Consider the following 23,817-nt stretch of genomic DNA (forward strand, 5'->3'; position numbering starts at 1 on the left):
GGACTATATTGTAGCCTTGGGGGGGGGGTCCTGGAGTATACTGTAGTCGGAGGGGGTCCTGAGGAGTGTGCTGTAGTCAGAGGAGGGGGGGTCCTGGAGTATACTGTAGTCAGAGGGGGAGGGGGTCCTGAGGAGTGTACTGTAGTCTGAGGGATGGGGGGGTCCTGGAGTATACTGTAGTCTGAGGGATGGGGTGTTCCTGAGGAGTATACTGTAGTCAGAGGAGGGGGGGGGGTCCTGAGGATTATACTGTAGTCTGGGCGGGGGGGGGGTTCTGGGGAGTAAACTGTAGTCTGAGGGATGGGGGTTCCTGGACTAGTTTGAAGATGGGTTGGGTCCTGAGGAGTCTACTGTAGTCTGCTGAGGGGGATTCTGAGGAGTATACTGTAGTCTGCTGAGGGGGATTCTGAGGAGTATACTGTAGTCTGCTGAGGGGAATTCTGAGGAGTATACTGTAGTCTGCTGAGGGGGATTCTGAGGAGTATACTGTAGTCTGCTGAGGGGGATTCTGAGGAGTATACTGTAGTCTGCTGAGGGGGATTCTGAGGAGTATACTGTAGTCTGCTGAGGGGGATTCTGAGGAGTATACTGTAGTCTGGGGGATGGGGTGTTCCAGAGGAGTATACTGTAGTCTGGGGGGATTCTGAGGAGTATACTGTAGTCTGGGGGGGGGGGTCCTGAGGAGTATACTGTAGTCTGGGGGGGTCCTGAGGAGTATACTGTAGTCTGGGGGGATTCTGAGGAGTATACTGTAGTCTGGGGGGGGGGGGGTCCTGAGGAGTATACTGTAGTCTGGGGGGGGGGGTCCTGAGGAGTATACTGTAGTCTGGGGGGGGGGTCCTGAGGAGTATACTGTAGTCTGGGGGGATTCTGAGGAGTATACTGTAGTCTGGGGGGATTCTGAGGAGTATACTGTAGTCTGGGGGGGGGGTCCTGAGGAGTATACTGTAGTCTGGGGGGGGGGGGGGGTCCTGAGGAGTATACTGTAGTCTGCAGAGGGGGGTGACAGTCTGAGGCTGGAACAGCTGCATGTGCTCTGAGTAACTGTTTAACTTGACATTTTCCCAGCATCTCTTCCTGCTTGTCTCCCATATGGTCTATTCCTGTACACGGAGGCAGGCAGACCCCTCTGCCCCCAGGGGAAATCTACATTTCCTATCCGGGTGGGGGAGATGAATTCCCGGGCTGTGTTCAGTCAAGGTTAAGGGTGTTCAGTAATGGCCTCAGATCTGAATTGAAGGGTCAATTGAAGGAATTTTACAAGGTAATAAGCTCACCACAGCTGTGAGGAGTCACAGTTTAACTTTATTCCCACAAAATCAACTTTAATTATAATTTTTGAATGTGACACTATCCAATCTCCCACCTCTATAACAGCCAATGATTTGGGATTCACACACACACACAACACACGAAGTTAAACTCTTGATAGCGATGTTTTGTCTTTGAAGTTTCCTATTTAACACATTCCATCGCCTGTTCTGTTCCTATTTCCTCATGTGTTTTCCATGACTACAACCTTTTGACACTATGTTTTATGTCCGGCCATTGTATCTGGGGGCATAGAATTGTCCAAAGTAATCAACTGACGACAATACTACGTTTGAGGATTTATTGATACATTACATGGCCAAAAGTATTTGGACACCTGCTCATCGAACATCTTATTCCAAAATCATGGGCATTAATATAGGGTATACTGAATATGGAGTTGGATTCCCCTTTACTGCTATAACAGCCTCCATTCTTCTGTTGAAGACTTTCCACCAGATGTTAGAACGTAGCTGATTAACTGATTCTTAGTCATTAAATGGATAGTTCACCCAAATGACACATTGAAATATTGATTTCCTTACTTTGTAAGCAGTTTATGGACAAGGTATCACAGCAATCCATGCTTTGGTTGTGTTTACATGGCTGACTGTTTCAAATGCTAACCTTTTAGCATTTGTGGCCCAAATCCAATGCCAGTCAATGGTACCTATATTAGCATTTTCACACTTAATGTCTAAATAATCTATAATGAACTGATTTGGCCATGACATGCATAAACTATTCCTTTAAATATAACCAGCTTTCACTTAGCCTTTTACTAGGAGCAACCTTCCTAAAGTGAAGATGTTGGTAAGGCCCAAATATTGTACTTGAATATACAGCACATTTTGTTTGTGATTAGCTTATTACTTTGGTCTTATGGTCTGTGATATGGACCATGTTTTTGTTCTTCCTGTTTAGGGATCATGCCCACACTTTGTGCAAATCTGTTCTTGCCCATAGAGATAGATAGAGGGCTCTAGTGCCCAAAAGCATGTTTTAGCATGGGCAGCGCCATTGAGGATTTTTACCATTTTGAAATCATCAGCTTAGTGGGACTTCCTATGGGTTAAGGAAGAATCATATAATTCTATCCAGGTTACAAGGAGGGATCTGCCAATAAATTATACTCATGAGAAAATGTTTCATAACTGCTGGTTGCAGTCTCCAACCTTGGCTTTATACCTGTTCAAACAACACTCTCTAGGTGTTAATATGCACTCTTTCAGTTTGTTTACCAACTCATAGAAGTAGTAGAAGAAGAAAATTGTCTACATCAAAATGGAGATGGCCTCAATTGGTCCTGCCCGTGTTCTCACAGACGCCATAATGGAGCAGATGCAATGATGTGATGTTTATCTAAGTGTATGGGTTTACCATATACAGAAAACAGTGTTCTATTTGAATTGATGCTTAAATGTATGTTTGGAAATAGAAAGTCATCAACAAGTGGTAGGCTATGGGAGGGGCCCCTTAACAAAATAATCACTTTTCTAGCTTTGAGAATGTGGCTCATTTATTTACATCAATGCATAAAGACAAAGGAAGTAAAATACAGTTAATATTAATATATCATATACATTGTAGTGAAAATAAATCTTTATCCCAGAGTTCTGTGACCTCAGAAATATACCATACATTTATTGTGATGATGTCAATCACAAAAAGCACATGTTCAGCTTAATAAAAACACGTTTTCCCATTTAAAAAAAGGGCTATATTAAGTGCCAAATATAACAACAGGGTTAACTGTAACAGGGTAGACGTTTTCTTCTTAAATCAGCCATAAATCCCCTTGTGACAGAGGGAATGGGAGCTTGATGTGTGCAACAGAAAGTTGTAATTAAATGCAAGATTCACCCCCCAAAAATGACATTTCTGCAACATTTCTAGCGTGTCTTCTAGCGTGTCTATCTTTGGGTAACAGGATTGATGTGTTCTGCTCGACCCGCTCGGTTTTCCACCACAAAACACCAGAAAATGGCCAAAAAGACTACAACCAGTTCACCTGCGTATACACTATGATTTCACTATTAGATGTTGTGTTTCTTTAAAACGATAGTTCAGTGCATGTAACAGGGTTGACCTTAAAATGAGGGACAGACGTAAATGAATCACTAATCACATTAAATAAATAATCTTCCAAAATGACTTTGTCAAAGCAACAAAATAACTAGGGCTTTACAATGATGGTGAAACTTGGAGACATTTAGGGATTAAGTGGGTTAAAATCTTACTGGAAGTGACACAGGGTTAACTGAGTGAAATGTCAAAATGCTGCATTTTGCCACTTTAGCAAGCCTTTATTCATATAAAGAAATCTGTATTAAAGAAGGTTCCATGTGTCTACAATGAGTGTACAAAAACATTAAGAAACCTGCTTTTTCCATGACATAGACTGTCCAGGTGAATCCAGGTGAAAGCTATGATCCTAATGTGTTGCAGCCGATGTCACAGGAAGTCCAAAAAGATCATCAAGCACACCAACCACTCGAGCCACTGCCTGTTCACCTCGCTACCATCCAGAAGGCGAGGTCAGTACGGTTGCGTCAAAGCTGGGACTGAAAAACAGCTTCTATCTCAAGGCCATCAGACTGTTAAATAGCCATCACTAGCTGCCTATAGACATACAGTTGCAAGAAAAAGTTTGTGAACCCTTTGGAATTACCTGGATTTCTGCATTGATTACTCATAAAATGTGGTCTGATCTTCATCTAAGTCACAATAATAGACAAACACAATCTGACTAAACTAAAAACACACAAACAGTTGTACTTTTCACATTTTTATTGAAGACATTGAGTAATCATTCACAGAGCAGGCTGGAAAAAGTAAGTGAACCCTTGAATTTAGTGACTTGTAGATCCTCCAATAGCAGCAACAACCTCCACCAAACGTTTCCTGTAGCTGCTTAGAAGACTTGCACAATGTTGAGGAGGAATTTTGAACCATTCCTCCCAACGAATCTGTTTCAGTTCATCAATATTTCTGTGTTGTATTGATTGCACAGCCCTCTTCAGGTCATGCCACAGCATCTCAGTTGGGTTAAGGTCAGGACTCTGACTTGGCCATTCCAAAACACAAATCTTATTTCTTTTCAGCCATTCTTCAGTTGATTTACTTGTGTGCTTTGGGTCATTGTCTTGTTGCATCATCCAACCTCTCTTAAGCTTGAGGTCATAGACTGCTGCCCTGTCATTCTCCTGTAAAATGTCTTGATACACTTTTGAATACATTGTTCCCTCAATGATTGCAAGGCGTCCAGGCCCTGATGCAGCCCCAAACCATGATGGTCCCTCCACCATGCTTCACAGTTGGGATGAGGTTTTGGTGTTGGTGTGCAGTGCCCTTTTTCCTCCATAAAGTGATGTGCATTTTTCCCAAAAAGTTCAACTTTTGTCTCAACATTTTTCCAGAAGCATTGTGGAACATCCAGGTGGTCTTGGGCAAACTTGAGACGTGCCACAATGTTGTTTTTTTAGACAGCAGGGGTTTCCTTCATGATGTCCATCCATAAACACAATAGTTGTTCAGTGTTTTTCTGATAGTGGACACCTGAACACAGACTTTCGTTGTTTGTAGAGTTTTCTAGAGGTCTTTTGCTGTTACCCTTGGGTTCTTTCTCACCTCTTTCAGGATTCCGCATTGTGCTCTTGGAGTGATCTTTGCAGGACGCCCACTCCTAGGGAGAGTAGCAACAGTCCTGAATCTTCACCATTTGTAGACAATTTGTCTCACCGTGGATTGATGAACACCAAGGTCTTTAGCAATGCTTTTGTAACCTTTTCCAGCTTCGTGCATCTCTGTAATGCGCCTTCTAAGGTCCTGTGAAAGTTGATGGGATCGAGGCATGGTTCACACTAACCAAACTTTCTGGAGAAGAACAGATTTGTCAGTAACCAGGCTTGTGTGCATTTATTGCAGGGGCAGGTCACCTGTGCAACCCACACCTCCAATCTCATCTCCTTAATTGAAACACCTTACTCAAAATAGCTTTTGGAGAAGTCATTAACATAGAGGTTCACTTACTTTTTCCAGCCTGCACTGTGAATGATTACTCAATGTCTTCAATAAAAATGTGAAAAGTACATATGTTTGTGTGTTATTAGTTTAGCCAGATTGTGTTTGTCTATTATTGTGACTTAGATGAAGATCAGACCACATTTTATGAGTAATCAATGCAGAAATCCAGATTATTCCAAAGGGTTCACAAACTTTTTCTTGCAACTGTAGACTTAACTGGCCACTTTAACAAATGGAACACTAGTCACTTTAATAATGTTTACATATCTTGCATTACTCATCTCATGTACAGTATATACTGTATTCTATACTATTTTACTGTATCTTAGTCTATGCGACTCTGACATTGCTCGTCCATATATTATATATTCTTAATTCCATTCCTTTACTTAGATTTGTGTGTATTGGGTATATGTTGTGAAATTGTTAAATATTTCTTGTTAGATATTACTGAACTGTCGGAGCTAGAAACACAAGCATTTCGCTACACCCGCAATAACATCTGCTAAACACGTGTATGTGACCAATACAATTTGATTTGATTTGATTTACGCTCAGCGTATACTAAAGGGCAAGTCATTTAATTTAGCAAGGAGGCTTTTAAAATTCAATATTCTACTTAAAATATCAAAGGTACACAAAATGCGCTCTTTTAGTGGAACGACTCATATATGTCACTGTATCTGATGTGATTATGAAATGAATGCAGTATTCTGGCTCCAACAAGCTCCGTTACCTTTGGTGTACTTTGATAATCAGTACTACGTGTCTGGAAGACCAGCTCTAGATCCTCATGCTTTATCCAAACATTCTCCCTGTGATCAGTCTGCTCCACACAGGACCTAAGTTGATTAACAGGAGTTAATTTGACTGTGGTTAAAGCAGGAGGGGTTCAGTTGTAAACACACAAATGGGGATCTGGAAACCGACAACTGGAGGGGTGGGAGGAGGGGGTTAGGGCAAGAGAGTTGGGGGTAGGTGGGGGGTTAGGGAAAGAAAGTTGAGGTGGGGGGGGATTAGGGAATGAGAGTTGGGGTAGGGGAGGGGGTAAGAGGAGGCGAGAGAGAGAGGAAAGGGGGGTGGAGTCAGGGAGTGAGAGGGGGTTTTGGAGGCACATTCAGAGTTTGCCTTTTAAAGGGATACTTTGGGATTTTGGCAATGAGGTCATTTATCTACTTCCCAGGAGTCAGATGAACTCGTGTATACCATTTTTATGGTACCCACAAGTTCATCTGACTCTGGGAAGTAGATAAATGGCCTCATTGCCAAAATCCTGAAGTATCCCTTTAAGTGATATGCTATCAAAGCCCTGCAAGCTCACATGCAGCAGCCAACACACTCTGAACAGGAGAAACAAACAACAACAAAAAGACAGGAGAACAAACAACAACAAAAAGACAGGGGAAACAAACAACAACAAAAAGACAGGAGAAACAAACAACAACAACAACAAAGACAGGAGAAACAAACAACAACAAAAAGACAGGAGAAACAAACAACAACAAAAAGACAGGGGAAACAAACAACAACAAAAAGACAGGGGAAACAAACAACAACAAAAAGACAGGGGAAACAAACAACAACAACAACAAAGACAGGAGAAACAAACAACAACAAAAAGACAGGGGAAACAAACAACAACAACAACAAAGACAGGAGAAACAAACAACAACAAAAAGACAGGAGAAACAAACAACAACAACAACAAAGACAGGAGAAACAAACAACAACAACAACAAAGACAGGAGAAACAAACAACAACAAAAAGACAGGGGAAACAAACAACAACAAAAAGACAGGAGAAACAAACAACAACAAAAAGACAGGGGAAACAAACAACAACAAAGACAGGAGAAACAAACAACAACAACAACAAAGACAGGAGAAACAAACAACAACAAAAAGACAGGAGAAACAAACAACAACAAAAAGACAGGGGAAACAAACAACAACAAAAAGACAGGGGAAACAAACAACAACAACAAGACAGGGGAAACAAACAACAACAAAAAGACAGGAGAAACAAACAACAACAACAACAAAGACAGGAGAAACAAACAACAACAACAACAAAGACAGGAGAAACAAACAACAACAAAAAGACAGGAGAAACAAACAACAACAAAAAGACAGGGGAAACAAACAACAACAAAAAGACAGGGGAAACAAACAACAACAACAAGACAGGAGAAACAAACAACAACAACAACAAAGACAGGAGAAACAAACAACAACAACAACAAGACAGGAGAAACAAACAACAACAACAACAAGACAGGAGAAACAAACAACAACAACAAGACAGGAGAAACAAACAACAACAACAACAAGACAGGAGAAACAAACAACAACAACAAGACAGGGGAAACAAACAACAACAACAACAAGACAGGAGAAACAAACAACAACAAAAAGACAGGGGAAACAAACAACAACAAAAAGACAGAAGAAACAAACAACAACAACAACAAAGACAGGAGAAACAAACAACAACAACAAGACAGGAGAAACACAACAACAACAACAAAGACAGGGGAAACAAACAACAACAACAAGACAGGAGAAACAAGTGTCAGAGCAGGTTTTAGTAAGTTAACTTTGTCCAGCCCCTGAGGTGTAGACAAAATGTTAGATGTTTAGCTTATATATGACTAACAGCACTTCTGACCACTTCAACAATGCCGGCAGTATTTGAAGCTTATGTTGCAAGTTTGTAACTAGTCTAGGGAGAGGAGACTGCTTCCATGCTAAGATGTCTGTGGTTCCATGCTAAGAGGTCTGTGGTTCCATGCTAAGAGGTCTGTGGTTCCATGCTAAGATGTCTGTGGTTCCATGCTAAGAGGTCTGTGGTTCCATGCTAAGAGGTCTGTGGTTCCATGCTAAGAGGTCTGTGGTTCCATGCTAAGAGGTCTGTGGTTCCATGCTAAGATGTCTGTGGATCCATGCTAAGATGTCTGTGGATCCATGCTAAGATGTCTGTGGTTCCATGCTAAGATGTCTGTGGATCCATGCTAAGAGGTCTGTGGTTCCATGCTAAGAGGTCTGTGGATCCATGTTAAGATGTCGGTGGATCCATGCTAAGATGTCTGTGGTTCCATGCTAAGAGGTCTGTGGATCCATGCTAAGATGTCGGTGGATCCATGCTAAGATGTCGGTGGATCCATGCTAAGATGTCTGTGGTTCCATGCTAAGATGTCTGTGGATCCATGCTAAGATGTCGGTGGATCCATGCTAAGATGTCTGTGGTTCCATGCTAAGAGGTCTGTGGTTCCATGCTAAGAGGTCTGTGGTTCCATGCTAAGAGGTCTGTGGATCCATGCTAAGAGGTCTGTGGTTCCATGCTAAGAGGTCTGTGGATCCATGCTAAGAGGTCTGTGGTTCCATGCTAAGAGGTCTGTGGATCCATGCTAAGAGGTCTGTGGTTCCATGCTAAGAGGTATGTGGTTCCATGGTAAAAGATTTGTGGTTCCATGGTAAGAGGTCTGTGGTTCCATGCTAAGAGGTCTGTGGTTCCATGCTAAGAGGTCTGTGGTTCCATGCTAAGCGGTCTGTGGTTCCATGCTAAGAGGTCTGTGGTTCCATGCTAAGAGGTCTGTGGTTCCGTGCTAAGAGGTCTGTGGTTCCATGCTAAGACGTCTGTGGTTCCATGCTAAGACGTCTGTAGTTTTAGAGCGTCCAAACTGCAACTGTTGTGGTTTTGATGAACCCATTTCAGACAATCCAGACAATGTCTAGCAATATTACTGTGTATGTGTGAGTAGGAAACAGAGTGTTTCAGATTGAGAGAGAGAGGGAGGAACCGAGAAGGTTTCAGAGTGAGAGAGGGAGGGAGGAACAGTGAGGGTTTTAGAGTGAGAGAGGAAGGGAGGAACAGTGAGGGTTTTAGAGTGAGGGAGGGAGGAACCGAGAGGGTTTCAGTGCGAGAGAGGGAGTAACAAAGAGGGTTTCAGTGCGAGAGAGGGAGGGAGAAACAGAGAGGGTTTTAGAGTGAGAGAGGGAGGGAGAAACAGAGAGGGTTTTAGAGTGAGAGAGGGAGGGAGAAACAGAGAGGGTTTTAGAGTGAGAGAGGGAGGGAGAAACAGAAAGGGTTTTAGAGTGAGAGAGGGAGGGAGAAACAGAAAGGGTTTTAGAGTGAGAGAGAGAGGGAGAAACAGAGAGGGTTTTAGAGTGAGAGAGGGAGGGAGAAACAGAGAGGGTTTTAGAGTGAGAGAGGGAGGGAGAAACAGAGAGGGTTTTAGAGTGAGAGCGAGAGGGAGCAGGGAGTTTTTCCTAGCCACTGTGCTTCTACACCTGCATTGCTAGGGGTTTGGGGTTTTAGGCCGGGTTTCTGAACAGCACTTTGTGACATCAACTGATTATAAATAAATGTGATTGATTGATTGAAATTTGATTGAGTAATAGAGAGGGTTTCAGAGTGAGAGGAGTAATAGAGAGGGTTTCAGAGTGAGAGAGGGAGGGAGTAATAGAGAGGGTTTCAGAGTGAGAGGAGTAATAGAGAGGGTTTCAGAGTGAGAGGAGTAATAGATAGGGTTTCAGAGTGAGAGAGGGAGTAATAGAGAGGGTTTCAGAGTGAGAGGAGTAATAGAGAGGGTTTCAGAGTGAGAGAGGGAGTAATAGAGAGGGTTTCAGAGTGAGAGGAGTAATAGAGAGGGTTTCAGAGTGAGAGAGGGAGGGAGTAATAGAGAGGGTTTCAGAGTGAGAGGAGTAATAGAGAGGGTTTCAGAGTGAGAGAGGGAGGGAGTAATAGAGAGGGTTTCAGAGTGAGAGAGGGAGGGAGTAACAGTGAGGGTTTCAGAGTGAGAGAGGGAGGGAGGGAGGGAGGGAGAAATGGTGAGGGATTCAGAGTGAGAGAGGGAGGGAGTAACAGACAGGGTTTCAGAGTGAGAGAGGGAGGGAGTAATAGAGAGGGTTTCAGAGTGAGAGAGGGAGTAATAGAGAGGGTTTCAGAGTGAGAGAGGGAGGGAGAAATGTTGAGGGATTCAGAGTAAGAGAGGGAGGGAGTAACAGAGAGGGTTTCAGAGTGAGAGAGGGAGGGAGGGAGGGAGAAATGGTGAGGGATTCAGAGTGAGAGAGAGAGAGAGAGGGAGAAACAGTGAGGGTTTCAGAGTGAGAGAGAGAGAGGGAGAAACAGTGAGGGTTTCAGAGTGAGAGAGGGAGGGAGAAACAGTGAGGGTTTCAGAGTGAGAGAGGGAGGGAGGGAGGGAGAAATGGTGAGGGATTCAGAGTGAGAGAGGGAGGGAGTAACAGACAGGGTTTCAGAGTGAGAGAGGGAGGGAGTAATAGAGAGGGTTTCAGAGTGAGAGGAGTAATAGAGAGGGTTTCAGAGTGAGAGAGGGAGGGAGTAATAGAGAGGGTTTCAGAGTGAGAGAGGGAGTAATAGAGAGGGTTTCAGAGTGAGAGAGGGAGGGAGAAATGTTGAGGAATTCAGAGTAAGAGAGGGAGGGAGTAACAGAGAGGGTTTCAGAGTGAGAGGGAGAGAGGGAGAAACAGTGAGGGTTTCAGAGTGAGAGAGGGAGGGAGAAACAGTGAGGGTTTCAGAGTGAGAGAGGGAGGGAGTAACAGACAGGGTTTCAGAGTGAGAGAGGGAGGGAGAAACAGTGAGGGTTTCAGAGTGAGAGAGGGAGGGAGAAACAGTGAGGGTTTCAGAGCGAGAGAGGGAGGGAGTAACAGACAGGGTTTCAGAGTGAGAGAGGGAGGGAGTAACAGACAGGGTTTCAGAGTGAGAGAGGGAGGGAGGGAGTAACAGTGAGGGTTTCAGAGTGAGAGAGGGAGGGAGAAACAGAGAGGGTTTCAGAGTGAGAGAGAGAGGGAGAAACAGTGAGGGTTTCAGAGTGAGAGAGGGAGGGAGAAACAGTGAGGGTTTCAGAGTGAGAGAGGGAGGGAGTAACAGACAGGGTTTCAGAGTGAGAGAGGGAGGGAGAAACAGCGAGGTATTGATATTGCTATGAGAGAAGACAGAGGGAGAGAGACCATATATGTAAAGTATGTCCATATGTGGGTATTTGAGAGACGGGGGATGCATGTGTCTGTGTGAGACAGAGAGAGGAGTGAGAGAAGGTATATCCTCTGGCCCTTGGAGAGTGAGCGTGAGGCTGAATGGGAGCCAGGAAAAGGGGAAGGGCCTCGCGTCAGCCAGCTGCCTGAGAGTACGCAGGAAAACAGTGTCTGGTAGAGTATAGGGAGAGGGGGACAGGGAGAGAGAGGACAGGAGAGAGAGAGAGCGCCAGGGCTCACATCTCTATATGGGTTGCGTCCTGACTGCGGAGCCTTGCAGTGGGGAGGAAGCAGAGCCTGTGCCCGTGGTGAGAGGGTCACTGACGCGCCGAGGTCCAGAGAGGTCCAACAACGGCAGGATGAGGCTGACGAAGGTGAGTCTCTGGGTGGGCTTATCTTTGGGGCCACAGCTGGTCCAATACAACAGAGCTGGGTTTTAGGACCCTTTCACATCCTGCTTTATATTTGCATATTTTCATAAAGGAATATGTATGTGTTTGGTCTGTGTATATGAGTGTTACTTTGAGTTGTGTCTGGTGTCTGTGCCCATGTTTGGGTGCAGGTTTTGAATTGCAGTCCCCCATAACAAATCAGGGCCCCCTTATCAGAATAGAAATGGTCAAAGATATGGACGTTGGGCAACCCCAAGAGTCCATGTATAATTGGAACCCTGATTGGTTACATTGGTGTTATTGTAAATCCCCATGGTTACAACACATACTATCCAGCGTGGGAATGCTTAGCCCCCTGGACGCCGTCAGGCTATTGCATCCAGCTGACTCGTCAGAAAGGGAACTGGAATCTACTGTCAGAATGGGTTATTCTCTTCTCATGTTATTACTAATCTATCACAGAGCTAATCTACATTACTGGCCTTCTCATGTTGTTACTAATCTATCACAGAGCTAATCTACATTACTGGCCTACTTCTCATGTTATTACTAATCTATCACAGAGCTAATCTACAGTACTGGCCTTCTCATGTTGTTACTAATCTATCACAGAGCTAATCTACATTACTGGCCTTCTCATGTTGTTACTAATCTATCACAGAGCTAATCTACATTACTGGCCTACTTCTCATGTTATTACTAATCTATCACAGAGCTAATCTACAGTACTGGCCTTCTCATGTTGTTACTAATCTATCACAGAGCTAATCTACATTACTGGCCTTCTCATGTTGTTACTAATCTATCACAGAGCTAATCTACATTACTGGCCTACTTCTCATGTTATTACTAATCTATCACAGAGCTAATCTACATTACTGGCCTTCTCATGTCATTACTAATCTATCACAGAGCTAATCTACATTACTGGCCTTCTCATGTTGTTACTAATCTATCACAGAGCTAATCTACATTACTGGCCTACTTCTCATGTTATTACTAATCTATCACAGAGCTAATCTACAGTACTGGCCTTCTCATGTCATTACTAATCTATCACAGAGCTAATCTACATTACTGGCCTTCTCATGTTGTTACTAATCTATCACAGAGCTAATCTACATTACTGGCCTACTTCTCATGTTATTACTAATCTATCACAGAGCTAATCTACAGTACTGGCCTTCTCATGTCATTACTAATCTATCACAGAGCTAATCTACATTACTGGCCTTCTCATGTTGTTACTAATCTATCACAGAGCTAATCTACATTACTGGCCTTCTCATGTTGTTACTAATCTATCACAGAGCTAATCTACATTACTGGCCTTCTCATGTTGTTACTAATCTATCACAGAGCTAATCTACAGTACTGGCCTTCTCATGTTGTTACTAATCTATCACAGAGCTAATCTACATTACTGGCCTACTTCTCATGTTGTTACTAATCTATCACAGAGCTAATCTACATTACTGGACTTCTTCTCATGTTATTACTAATCTATCACAGAGCTAATCTACATTACTGGACTTCTTCTCATGTTATTACTAATCTATCACAGAGCTAATCTACATTACTGGCCTTCTCATGTTATTACTAATCTATCACAGAGCTAATCTACATTACTGGCCTTCTCATGTTGTTACTAATCTATCACAGAGCTAATCTACATTACTGGCCTTCTCATGTTATTACTAATCTATCACAGAGCTAATCTACATTACTGGACTTCTCATGTCATTACTAATCTATCACAGAGCTAATCTACATTACTGGCCTTCTCATGTTGTTACTAATCTATCACAGAGCTAATCTACATTACTGGCCTTCTCATGTCATTACTAATCTATCACAGAGCTAATCTACAGTACTGGCCTTCTCATGTTGTTACTAATCTATCACAGAGCTAATCTACATTACTGGCCTTCTCATGTTGTTACTAATCTATCACAGAGCTAATCTACATTACTGGACTTCTTCTCATGTTATTACTAATCTATCACAGAGCTAATCTACATTACTGGACTTCTTCTCATGTTGTTACTAATCTATCACAGAGCTAATCTACATTACTGGCCTTCTCATGTTGTTACTAATCTATCACAGAGCTTATCTGATAACTTTATTTCATTTTGACTGGTTTGGCTGCAGCTGTTAATGTAAAACATTTTTACATGAAGAGATAAGGATGGAAGATATCTTATTTACTTTTTATACAATTTACAATAATGTGCTTCTGAGGATTCCTGCTTCCCTGTTTGGTCAAATGGGTGCCAAAGACAATGCTTTGCGTTCCTCTGCCTAGGTGTTGCTGACACCTGCCAGATCTTACGACGCCTGGATAGGTATTTAACCTATCAGCTAACCACATCATATGTAATAGCAATCTTTCAGTTTATGACACAGTCGATGACGTGACACGCAACCATTGGTTGATGCATGCAGCTTCTGAGCAGGGGACTGCGACCAAGGTACTTGTTCTACTGGTCATTGTTTTTCAGCCTCACAGGTCATGTGGTACGAGTCATGATGTGTCACTACTCTGTTATGCTGGCTGTTATCTACAGTACATCCGGTGAGTGGGCTGGCTGTGTTGTTATCATAGAGAAGCTCCATTTAATGGCTAATAGAATTAAATGACTTGTTAGGCAAAAGAAAACACAATTTGCTGTAGCCGAATGTACAACAGGGATCATAGCCAGAGGGGTAATTTCTGCTTGGCAAATGAATCTATCTTGATATGATACTCACTCACTTTCAAAGCCTATCTTGATCTCCGGAGAACATTGTGATATTTTCCTATCATCCCTTCATCCTAAACCAGAGCTGGGCAGCTCTCCCTCTCCAGAGTTGTGAAGATTAGAGTAGAACAACACTGCAGTTTTATATCATAGATGACCAGATATCCCTCTGGTTGTACCTGTTACTTTGGTTTACAGATGTACCACACAGCGGTTCTTCAGGCTCAGATTACTCATCCATTCAATGGTCACAAGAAAATTGTTAAGAATTCCTTGAAGACCAACGATGCTTTAACCAGTACTGCGTCATGGCAACCATATTCCACAGGCATGTTCTAAATACCCAACACAGGAATGAGGACTGGCGGGTCAAGGGTAAAAATAGCCTGTACGACCAGATACTCTTACACAGACACAAATACACGTAAACACAACGATCGACTAACACACAACCACAAACTCAATCACATGGAGACAAACACTGACAACCCACACCACCCTGTTATCTGTGGTCAAACTCCAGGAAGCTTTGACTAGACTGGATTGGTTTGGAACTATAACCTGTCCAAAACTTTGAGCAGTATTTGAGGAATGTGTGTATGGGGCAGAGTATGAGATGAAAGTAGAGATCTTTCCTTTCTCTAAATCCTGCCACCCCAACAAATCCCTGATCCACCAATAAAAAAAATAACAGAATCCCCCCAAAATAATATTTTATTTTCTTCTCAAATAATTTCTTGACTTCTATCCAAAAGAGTGTTTTGAAAGAGTAGGACATGTTCTGGGAATGAGCTGGAACTTGGCAGGAAAGGTAGGCAGGGCACATAAAGTAAGTGGGAAATGATTCAGCATTTTATTCATCTCTCATGTAGGATAAATGTAAATATTCCCAAAATATATACATCCCCACAGAGGACCTCTCAGACAAGCTCTATTTTCTCACGTGCGTTTGTAATTATCGTGTCTTTCTCCTTCTCTCACTCTCTTCCCCCTCTCATTCTGTCTGTCTTTCTCTCTTTCTCTGCCTCGCTCTCTCTCTCTGTCTGTACAGCTGTAACTTATCAACCTTTGGCTTAGTGCTGTCTAACACAATCATTCCTCAAGCATTACAGCTCCCCTCTCCCCCACCTCATTTCCTCTTTGCCAATGTTCCCACTCTCTAAACCTTTCTCATTTACCTCTATGTTGCTCCATGCCTTTCCCCTGTTCCCCCAAGTGCTACGCTCTGTGAACTTAAGCCAACACAAAGTTGATGTCTATCTTATTTTAGAGGTATCATTCTATCTGTTCCATGTTGATGAGGATCTGTCTGGCTCACTGGGACTCCATTTCTCAGTATCTCTGCACAGTTAAAGATGTAATGGTGGGGGGCAGTTCTGCCTGATCTGCTATTATACAGGCTTAGCTGACCTCCTATTTCAGGTTCAAAGCTGTTGGCCCCCCCTCTCGTATTTGCCTCTGTCCTTGTATCTTTCTTTGTAAATAAATATACATGTCCATCCTCATGTCTATGTGTATTGGAGGATGTGACAAGTATATTTGTGCTACGGCCAATTCAACAGCTGTAATCAAATCCCTCCTCCCTCCTCCATCCCCCAGCCCTACCCCCCACTCTTCAAGCTCAAGTCCCAGATTCCCAGCATCCTGTCAGCTGGAGGAGGTACCCCTATATTTTGTTAAACTCTCTTGTGGCCTGCCTGCTCCTCCCCTCTCTCCCCCTGTCTCCCCTTCTCCCCCTCTCCCCTCCAAGGTCCAGCAGAAAAAAAGTTACAGACAAATAAACTTCCCCGGTCCCTCCGTTTTAATACAAGAGGAAATTCCATGGCGTTTAGGTATTTTTTAAAGACTGGGCTGGATGTGTTGTTCTGGGATTCCTACGAGTTACACTCAAATTGTGCATGCAGTCACTAGAGTCATGTTTCTGTGAGAATGTGTTTACTCTCCTATTGACAAATAGTTATAAATAATGCCATTATGAATAGTTTTGCATGTATGGCATGATTATGGAAATGGAACAGATACATGGGTTGGCAAATAGCACAGATTATTGGTATTTATCACTATTCTCTTTAGCATTATGGTAATAAATAGTTTAATCTTGGCTTCTGATTGGCTGGGTAGAAATATCGACATATTGCTTCCACCTATCCAATCCTCTCAGATCGACAGACATGGCTGGGGAATAGGGGTTAGGAGTCATTTTGGAACTCACGATACCACCTCTGGATTGAGTGAAAATGTGTTACGCCACAACACTGACGCACTTGCTAACTTGTTGCACTTCTGTGTTTCCCCCACATGGTGTAGCTCTTGTGCTAATGGTAACATGGAAATAGTTTGACACCTGAAGGAAATTGTCCACCCAAGTGAGTTTATTACAAAAAATGGGAGGAGGGGGTGTCTTTAGACTCCCCTCTCATTGCATTATGCCCATGTCTTAAAGTTTTGTGTGTGTGTGTGTGTGTGTGTGTGTGTGTGTGTGTGTGTGTGTGTGTGTGTGTAAGTGTTTAATAGTAAATAGTAAACAAACAAAAATTTGACGACCTGGGGACATTTTGGTTAGTCCCCACTAGGTCAAATGCTATTTCTAGGGGGTTTAAGGTTAAGGTTAGAATTGGTGTTAGGGTTAGAATTAGGTTTAGGGTTAGGAGCTAGGGATAGGGTTAGGGTTAAGGTTAGGTTTTTGGGTTAAGGTTAGGGTTAGGGTAAGACTACGGGTTAGGGTTAGGTTTAGGGTTAGGAGGTTAGGGAAAATTGGATTTTGAATGGGACTGAATTGTGTGTCCCCACAAAGTTAGCTGTACAAGACTGTGTGTGTGTGTGTGTGTGTTTGTGTGTGCATGCATGTCTTTGTGCATGCGTGTCTGTGTGTGTGTGTGTGTGTGTGTGTGTGTGTGTGTGTGTGTGTGTGTGTGTGTGTGTGTGTCTGTCAGTGTCTGAGAAGGAGAGAGAGAGGCCTTTTGGGGAGCAGTGGCGGTTCTAGACCATTTCAACTGGGGGGGCCAAGCTGGGGCCAGTTGTACTGTTAGAGGGGCCAGTTACATTAGACGGTTATTGTTGTCATATCGTTTTCTTCACTGCATCGCAGGCATTAGCAAGCAAAAGACCATGTTCATAATCATCATCATTGCCACTGTCTAATAATGGATGTAAAAAAAGAATGATAGCAAAAATAAATTATGTAAAAAATTATTTCATACCCCCCCCGTATTTACACGTTTGGATCTATAATTATTCTACCAAAGCTACCACCAACAACAACAGAAAACTCATGCTGGTTAATGTGTAATATTGCAGAACATTTTGACTTTCCCCCAGAAATTACATATGTAATTCCCAATCCTGGCCAATCCTGGGGAAATATTTTAACTCTCCCCTCCCAGATCTGACCAATCACAGAGTGGAATTCTGGTAATACAATTCCACAATTGCCTTTCCTTTAATGTCTCCACCCATAACCACAGAGCAGAACGAGACCAAATGAAAGAAGATACATTTCAGTCACAAAATATGTTTTGAGGACTTTTTGGGAATGTAAGAGAAGTTTTGAACTAAAGTCGAAGACTTAAAAGAAAAAGAAATGAACAAGGTAAGAAAATAATTGGAAAGTCATTATTATTATTGAAATGTACTTGTTTGTTGTATGTCTACTATGCATAGGTTCGTTATGGAATCAAAGCGTTACATTGGGGTGTGTGGGGGGGAGTGCGCAAGCATCCTGTATTTGACAGTATATTCACCCCATTCATTTGCGCACTCTGCGCGTCCCATCACCGTCAAAATGTTATCATGCTGATATAACAAATAGCTTATAGTTCTTTGTCTAATGTTCTTGTGTTGTTTGATTTTTATACACTTTTTCTTTACATGTTTTGCGCCATTAGATAAGTTGATTTGTCATCTTTCCAAACTCAAACTCTTTACGCGGCTCTAGCTTGTTATTTGACAATACCCCACTAGTCGAAAGCGAACGTTCCATTGTATCACCAGCACATCGGACATAAGGTCATTTGTCCGACTGAATGATATGTTCGAGACTCTTCCACAGGATAATTATCATCTGGCAAACAATACTAAAGTGAAATTCCTCCTAGAGCAGATTACTAATAATGTGGTTTTGCTATGAGATTAAGGTCGTCATAGTCTCAGTGTAGTCTGGTATATTTGCCCAATGACCGTATATTCCGATATAATTGCGCGGTATTCTTGCAGAGCTGATAGATACAACTACAACTAAGTGGTAAAATGATCATATGGCTCCACGCGCACACCTCCCCTTCCTGTCTCTCCAACTCCAAGGTGTTCTGTGTTTATTACTGCGTCATAACAATTTCCCATCCTTTACCAATAGCATACATTTTCTGAAAGTGTATGCTAATCGCCTTAAAGACGTGTGTGTGTGTGTGCGCGCATGTGTGTTAATTTAAAGACAAATTCAATTTGAAATAAACAGGCAGCGATGGTAAGCCAGGTAGTGTGTGTGCATGCTTTTGTGCATGTGCTGTGTGTGAGTGTGTGTTTGTCCTATGTTGTGGAGGGGGCATTGGTATTACCAGATGAGTAAGAGGATGCTGCAAACAATGGCTTGACCAATATAGTGTGTGTGTGTGTGTGTGTGTGTGTGTGTGTGTGTGTGTGTGTGTGTGTGTGTGTGTGTGTGTGTGTGTGTGTGTGTGTGTGTGTGTGTGTGTGTGTGTGTGTGTCCGTGTGTGTGTGTGTGTGTGTGTGACGAGGGGAGACGTAGATGTGTGCTTTACGTATCATCCAATCAATCTCCTCCGATATCATGTTCCCATGTCAAAAGTTCCTTCCTTGCGGTCTCAACATGTGTATTAATAACATGAGGCAAACCACAGTGGAAAAGTAACACGATAACATTGTCCAATCTTTGCTTTGGTGGTTATAACAGTGTTAGGCCTACTGCTAAAAGACTGTCTACTGCAGTGACCTGCACATGTCATTTACCAGTACCTGGTAGGGCCCAGTTCCAGCAAAAGTGTTGTGGTTCAGACTCAGAGGGAGAAAGGAGCAGAGACACATTAGAACCATCCCAAGGCCCGTATTTATAAAGCATCTCAGCGTAGGTCTATTATCAGTTATGCCTTTGAGATCATAATGATTAAGATTACAGTGGGCGGGGTTGAGCTGATCCTAGATCAGCATTCCTACCCTGAGATATATGGATATGGCCCCTGAGCAGTAGGTTCAGGATGGGGATGGTAAGTAGTCTTGGATATCCCAGAACATCATAAGCTAGTTCTGGGGAGGATGTTGTCTTCTCTCTGACATTTCAAAAGGATGAGAAAAAACATTTCTGGGGAGGAGGGTCCTCTTCAAACAGACAACTCTCCCAACAAATCACATGGTGAAAACAGGGAGAGAGCTACACAGGAAATGTGTCGTGGCGCAACACTGACCTCACTACAGGAACAAGCTCTCCGTTCCCTCTGCTGCCTGTCCCACCCTTCTGAGAATCACTGTCCTCCTGAGACACACTGTCCTTCTGAGACTCATTGTCCTTCTGAGACTCATTGTCCTTCTGAGACTCACTGTCCTTCTGAGACTCATTGTTCTTCTGAGACACACTGTCTTTCTGAGACTCACTCTCCTTCTTTCTGAGACACACTGTCCTTCTGAGACTCATTGTCCTTCTGAGACTCATTGTCCTTCTGAGACACACTGTCCTCCTGAGACTCACTCTCCTTCTTTCTGAGACACACTGTCCTTCTGAGACTCACTCTCCTTCTTTCTGAGACACACTGTCCTTCTGAGACTCATTGTCCTTCTGAGACTCATTGTCCTTCTGAGAACCACTGTCCTCCTGAGACACACTGTCCTTCTGAGACTCATTGTCCTTCTGAGACTCACTGCATTCTGAGACTCATTGTCCTTCTGAGACTCATTGTCTTTCTGAGACTCATTGTCCTTCTGAGACACACTGTCCTTCTGAGACACACTGTCCTTCTGAGACTCATTGTCCTTCTGAGACACACTGTCCTTCTGAGACTCACTCTCCTTCTTTCTGAGACACACTGTCCTCCTGAGACACACTGTCCTCCTGAGACTCACTGTCCTCCTGAGACTCACTCTCCTTTCTGAGACTCACTGTCCTTCTGAGACTCACTGTCCTCCTGAGACTCACTGTCCTCCTGAGACTCACTGTCCTCCTGAGACTCACTGTCCTCCTGAGACTCACTCTCCTTCTTTCTGAGACTCACTGTTCTTCTGAGACTCACTGTCCTTCTGAGACTCACTGTCCTTCTGAGACTCACTGTCCTTCTGAGACTCACTGTCCTCCTGAGACACACTGTCCTCCTGAGACACACTGTCCTCCTGAGACACACTGTCCTCCTGAGACTCACTCTCCTTCTTTCTGAGACTCACTGTTCTTCTGAGACTCACTGTCCTTCTGAGACTCACTGTCCTTCTGAGACTCACTGTCCTTCTGAGACTCACTCTCCTTCTTTCTGAGACTCACTCTCCTTCTTTCTGAGACTCACTGTCCTCCTGAGACTCACTGTCCTCCTGAGACACACTGTCCTCCTGAGACACACTGTCCTTCTGAGACTCACTGTCCTCCTGAGACACACTGTCCTCCTGAGACTCACTGTCCTTCTTTCTGAGACTCACTGTTCTTCTGAGACTCACTGTCCTCCTGAGACACACTGTCCTCCTGAGACTCACTGTCCTTCTGAGACTCACTCTCCTTCTTTCTGAGACTCACTGTCCTTCTGAGACTCACTGTCCTTCTGAGACTCACTGTCCTTCTGAGATGCACTGCTGTCTTTCTGAGACACACTGTCCTCCTGAGACTCACTGTCCTTCTGTGGAGGGTGGCTGCACAGAGAACACACACGCACACACACACAACACACAAACTCTCACACACACACACACACACACACACACACACACACACACACACACACACACACACACACACACACACACACACACACACACACACACACACACACACACACAATCTGTAGACTTTCTATTACTGATAGGTAAAGGGAATACAGAGAGAACACACACACACACACTTGATCTCAATCTGTGACACACTGGCTTTCAATGGAGGGAGAAGGACTGTATTTCAGACACATGCGCACACACACACACACACACACACACACACACACACACACACACAGACACACACACACACACACACACACACACACACACACACACACTAACAATATGTATTACAAATGATATTATGCTACTGGAATCATTTTACTACACGATGTCAGAGTCAGAGACCAGGCCTGTATCCACAAAGACAACAGTCTGTTGTAATGTTCAGAGACCAGGCCTGTATCCACAAAGACAACAGTCTGTTGTAATGTTCAGAGACCAGAGACCAGGCCTGTATCCAGGGGCGGAAATCCCGGGGGGACGGGGGGGACACGACCCCCCCATCCTGGGAAAAATATGATTTGTCCCCCCCAATATATCACTGAAACATAACTATGTAATTTAAATAATATTAATAATACGCAATGAAAGCAATTGTGCTGGTTATAGACACTTAATAGCTTGTTTTTAAGTTTCAAAAGATTGCGACCTGATCCACTGCCAGTTCCTTAGCTTGCGAGGTAACAGAGGGGTCTTATCTACTGTCTGAAAGGCACTCAATGCACGTAACTGACGTGAGGTTAATCCAGTCAATCGCGCACACACACTAGCTGAATATGCAGAGCTAGCGCGCAAATATTAACTATTAGGCTAGCTAGTACCTATTCCATTTATGTGGCGTCGTCAAAGATGGAATCTTTGCTATCGTCAATTTATTCCAAGATCAGCATCCATGTAAGTTAGTGCTTCAAAGTCCCTGTGATAAGGTTAGCGATAAACTGAACAGAACTACACTCTCTTCTACCATTGTTTTAAATATATTTAATGGTCTCATTGCAAAAGCTAAATTGTCGCAAGGGAACTTTTATTTATATATTTTATTTCACCTTTATTTAACCCGGGTAGCAAAGATTATAGCAAACACCACTGAATTGGTGCTCGCTAGCTTTGCAAATTCAGCTATTGTTAGAAGCCAGCCAATATGAAACAAACGATTAAAATTACAAAAGGTTGCAGCATATGTTGTGTAAATGGTGAACTCATACAGCTGTCAACTCTTGTCACTGCAATCCGTTTCACATTTGCTAGCTACCTTTTAGATCGAAGCCCATATAGAATGATAGAAGATAAGATGATAGAAGCCCATCTCCTACTGTAAATAACCTACATACTGTGTGTGTGTAGCCAACCAGGTAGAAAAATGACATCAGAGTATTTTTCAGTACACCAAAACGCAAAATAAGAACCCTAGTAGCCTAATATCTCAAAGACTAGTTGATAAAATGTTCATAAGAAAGAAATGAAATTCTAATGGAAATGTTTCACAATGATGTCATTAGGCAGAGCAGGCAACAGATGGCACACAGACAGCAGAGTTGGGGACAGATATGCAGGGACAGACTGGCAGAGACAGGGAGTCTCAGGTAAGTTTGTTGAGTCTTTGTTTGGCAACATTATGAAAGGTTCTCAATTTTTTTTACTTGTAAAATAGGAACATAATTGGAAAATGCCATGGATACCCCCACTCTCAACTTAAACTGGTGACTGAACTAAGATTTGTTAAAGGCAATGGTATTGCTGTTGTGATTAGTTGTGTAGTTTTGGGTACCGGTAGTTAGGAGTACGGCAAACACCTTATTTCTTTGGTTCCTCAATATACATTTACCATATTAAACGTAGGCTATGTGTTACAGCACTACTTTTGGTGTCCCCCTCAGGAATTGCTCTTGAGAAAATGTAATGTAATTGTCCCCTCCAAAGTTGATATCAGATTTTCGCCCCTGCCTGTATCCACAAAGACAACAGTCTGTTGTAATGTTCAGAGACCATGCCTGTATCCACAAAGCGTCTCAGCCTAAAGTGCTGATCTAGCATCAGTTTAGACTTTTAGATCATAATTAATAAGATTGTATGGACAGACCCTAGATCTGCACTCCTACTCTGAGACACTTTGTGGATACTGGTCCAGACGTCACGCACAGTATGATGCTCTCTCTCTGGACCTACAGTGACCAGTCAACACTGCTGTTTAGGCCCCACATCCAGACAATGCATATATTCATTATTATTATTAATATTGTATTACATCACAAAATCATAGGAGTTGACATATAGGTCCAAATATAGCTACAGTTGTCTATATATCTAAAGATGTCTAAAGGGAAACCAAGAAGAAGACCCTTGTGGAGTATCACTGTAGTCCAGCTGATTTGGGACCCTGGTCTGGTTTTAGCCTGGGCACTGTTGCCCTGGTCTGACCTTAGCCT

The 23,817-nt window shown here is 43.0% G+C and overlaps 1 protein-coding gene across 5 annotated transcripts in view; it reads left to right on the forward strand.

Annotated features, from left to right (window-relative positions):
* Window positions 1–11,197: 11,197 nt before the first annotated feature.
* Window positions 11,198–23,817, forward strand: part of LOC106572749 (tensin-2) — a 106,308-nt gene continuing 93,688 nt past the window's right edge. For 3 of the 5 annotated variants that reach the window (XR_014380710.1, XR_014380709.1, XM_014147195.3), the window contains exon 1: window positions 11,200–11,705. Coding sequence is in view for 3 of the 5 variants with exons in the window: in XM_014147195.3 (XP_014002670.1) it covers window positions 11,580–11,705 (126 nt within the window). In the remaining 2 variants the exon portion in view is untranslated. Of the gene's footprint in view, window positions 11,706–17,572; window positions 18,057–23,817 lie in introns of those variants that run through there. The other 2 variants (XM_045696402.2, XM_014147196.3) reach the window with 2 other exon arrangements.

Source organism: Salmo salar, chromosome 15 (assembly GCF_965601325.2).
Source record: "Salmo salar chromosome 15, fSalSal1, whole genome shotgun sequence".
NCBI lineage: Eukaryota > Metazoa > Chordata > Actinopteri > Salmoniformes > Salmonidae > Salmo > Salmo salar.